This window comes from Trypanosoma rangeli (assembly GCF_003719475.1).
Source record: "Trypanosoma rangeli strain AM80 chromosome Unknown Tra_15.4_contig_00499, whole genome shotgun sequence".
NCBI lineage: Eukaryota > Euglenozoa > Kinetoplastea > Trypanosomatida > Trypanosomatidae > Trypanosoma > Trypanosoma rangeli.
Window position 1 is genome coordinate 7,114 of NW_021706245.1, and position 2,464 is coordinate 9,577.

The following is a 2,464-nucleotide window of genomic DNA, read 5'->3' on the forward strand; positions in this document are numbered from 1 at the left end:
TCGCTTCGTGTCCCCAGCCTTGTGGAGGTGGACGGTGCTGTGTTTGCCGTTGCTGAGGCCCAGTGCAAGAATGGAGTTGACAGCTTCACTGGCATCGTATCACAGCACCTCAAGGAAATTGGAACAGAACCGACTGAGATTCCGATGGGTGCAGGCACAGGTTCCTTTCACACGCAGCTGCTGAAGGAAGGTGGTAACGAAATGAAGGACACATCGCGACCAACAACAATTGTGAGTGGCAATAGTGTCTATATGCTGCTGAGAAGCTGCAGCCGTGCAACATTGGAGAGCAAAGAGGCTGATCAAAGTGGATGTAAGATTGTGCTGGTGAAGGGGAGTGTCACTGAGGGTGAAGAGAAGAAAGTCCAGTGGAACGAGACCCATGCAATGTATCCTAAACCTAGAGTTCGTGAATCCTTGACTCATTTATCTGCTGTCGGAGGATCAGGTACTGTGATGAGTGACGGCGCAGTTGTGTTTCCCGTGCAGGCCACAAAGGATGGTGGAGAGAACGTTTTGCTGGTCGTGCGCTTCACCCCGATGTGGAATAGATGGACACCTGTAGTCGATACGGAGGGTGAGGGTTGCCACAATCCATCGATTGTGGAGTGGGGCGAAGTCTATGACCGAAGCATCTTTATGATGGCTCCCTGCACGGATGGCTCCTATCATGTGTACAGGACTATTACGACTTTTGATTATTGGTCTGGCAGTACGCCAATTTCCCGCGTGTTGGGCAATTCACGTGATAGAAAAGGGGAGGGCGCGCGAAGTGGACTCATCACTGCAACCATCGATGGAAAGAAGGTGATGCTGCTCACCATGCCGGTGTATTCTGAGGAGAAGGGAGAGGGTCGGCTGCATCTTTGGATGACAGACAATGCCCGTGTGCACGACGTTGGGCCGGTGTCGAGTGAAACTGATGATGCCGCCGCCAGCTCCCTGCTGTACAGAGCTGACAAGAAGGAGTTGATTTTACTGTACGAGAAGAAGAGCGGAGATTCATACAGTCTTGTCGCCGTGAGCCTGACTGAGCAGCTGGAGCAGATAAAGAGCGTGGTGAAGGCCTGGAATGATGTGGACACCGCACTAAAAAGCTGTGCTTCCACTGGCACTGTTGACCCGCGGATAAAGAATGTGTGTAAAAGTGCTGTTCCCACGGAAGGGCTGATTGGCTTTTGGTCCAACAGTTTGGAGGGGAATTTATGGAAGGACGAGTACCTCGGAGTGAACGCAACGGTGCATGGTGGGAATGTGGCAGGCACGGAGGGGGGCGTGAGGTTCCAAGGCGCAGCAGCGGGGGCGGAGTGGCCGGTGGGCAAACTGGGGCAATTCCAACCGTACTACTTTGTGAACAAAAAGTTCACTCTTGTGGCGACGGTGATGATTAACGCGGTGCCGGAGACAGACAGTCCTGTTCCTTTGATGGGTGTGAGGATGAATGACAATGCCAGCACTGTGCTTGTTGGTCTGTTCTACACGAAGGACAAAAAGTGGGGATTGACTGTCAACGGAAAGTCTCGGGAGTTGTCAGATGAAGATGGTACGTGGCAGCCTGGCACAACGTATCAAGTGGTACTGAAAAAGCTTGGGGAATCGTTTTATGTGTACGTTGACAATAATAAGCCTATTCGGGAGAAAGTTCCGCTCTCTGAGTATACCTCATACGATGTCTCGGACTTCTACGTTGGCGGCGACGATGCGAAGGGGACAGATGAGGTTGACGTGACGGTGGGCAATGTCCTGTTGTACAACGAGGCACTTGATGATAATAGGCTCACGAGCCTCAGTGCCAGCAAAGTCACACTTCCAACACCGGCTGCTGAGGGGCCACTCACAGCGCTGGGGAATGATGGGGAGATTGCCTCTAACCTGGAACCTGGAGAAAAGAGGGTTGGTGACGGTTTGAATCCTAAAGGGCCTCTACCAGAGGGGGCCCATAAAGGCAATCACAGTGCTGGTGAGGAGTCTGGGACTTCGCCGGCTTCGTCATCGCCAAAGGTGCGCCTGGCTGATGCACCCGACGATGTCAGCATGGCTGACGGTGGATCCGAAAACACCAGCGCGATTCTTGCGAAGGACGCACCCAGCATTTCTCTTTCTGGTGACAGCTCCGTTGCTTTCGACAACCTTACACGTGTGAGGCCCGATTCAGGAAGCGGTGACGGCACGATGCGTGGGTGTGTGTCTCGGCTACTTCTGCTGCTATTGGGGCTATGGGGCTTTGCGGCCCTATGTTGAGTGGACCCCGGTGGAGGGGAGTTTGTGCTTCTACTGAGAACATCTCCGTCTCTCCACTCACTTTTTAAACTAAATAAAGTCTCATGTAGACATACATTTTGTTTTATTTTCCGCTTTTTTTAAATTTACGCAAGACGTTTTTTTTTTTTTTCTTGGACACACAAATTGCGTTCTCCCCTCAGCACTAGCACAGCGCAATCCTCATGTGTTTATTTTATTGTGC

The 2,464-nt window shown here is 51.9% G+C and overlaps 2 protein-coding genes across 2 annotated transcripts in view; both read left to right on the plus strand.

Moving 5' to 3' along the window:
* TraAM80_09021 (trans-sialidase) overlaps positions 1-56 on the plus strand; it is a gene marked incomplete at both ends in the record, with an annotated part of 672 nt that extends 616 nt beyond the window's left edge. The window contains one exon of the mRNA XM_029385730.1: positions 1-56. This exon is cut by the window's left edge and continues 616 nt beyond it. Within this exon, the coding sequence (XP_029234421.1) occupies positions 1-56 (56 nt within the window).
* Positions 57-144: 88 nt separating this feature from the next.
* On the plus strand, positions 145-2,241 carry TraAM80_09022 (trans-sialidase; the record flags this gene model as incomplete). The annotated part of the gene is made up of 1 exon (XM_029385731.1): positions 145-2,241. One exon carries the CDS (start codon positions 145-147, stop codon positions 2,239-2,241), a length of 2,097 nt encoding a protein of 698 aa, XP_029234422.1.
* Between the last annotated feature and the right edge of the window lie 223 nt (positions 2,242-2,464).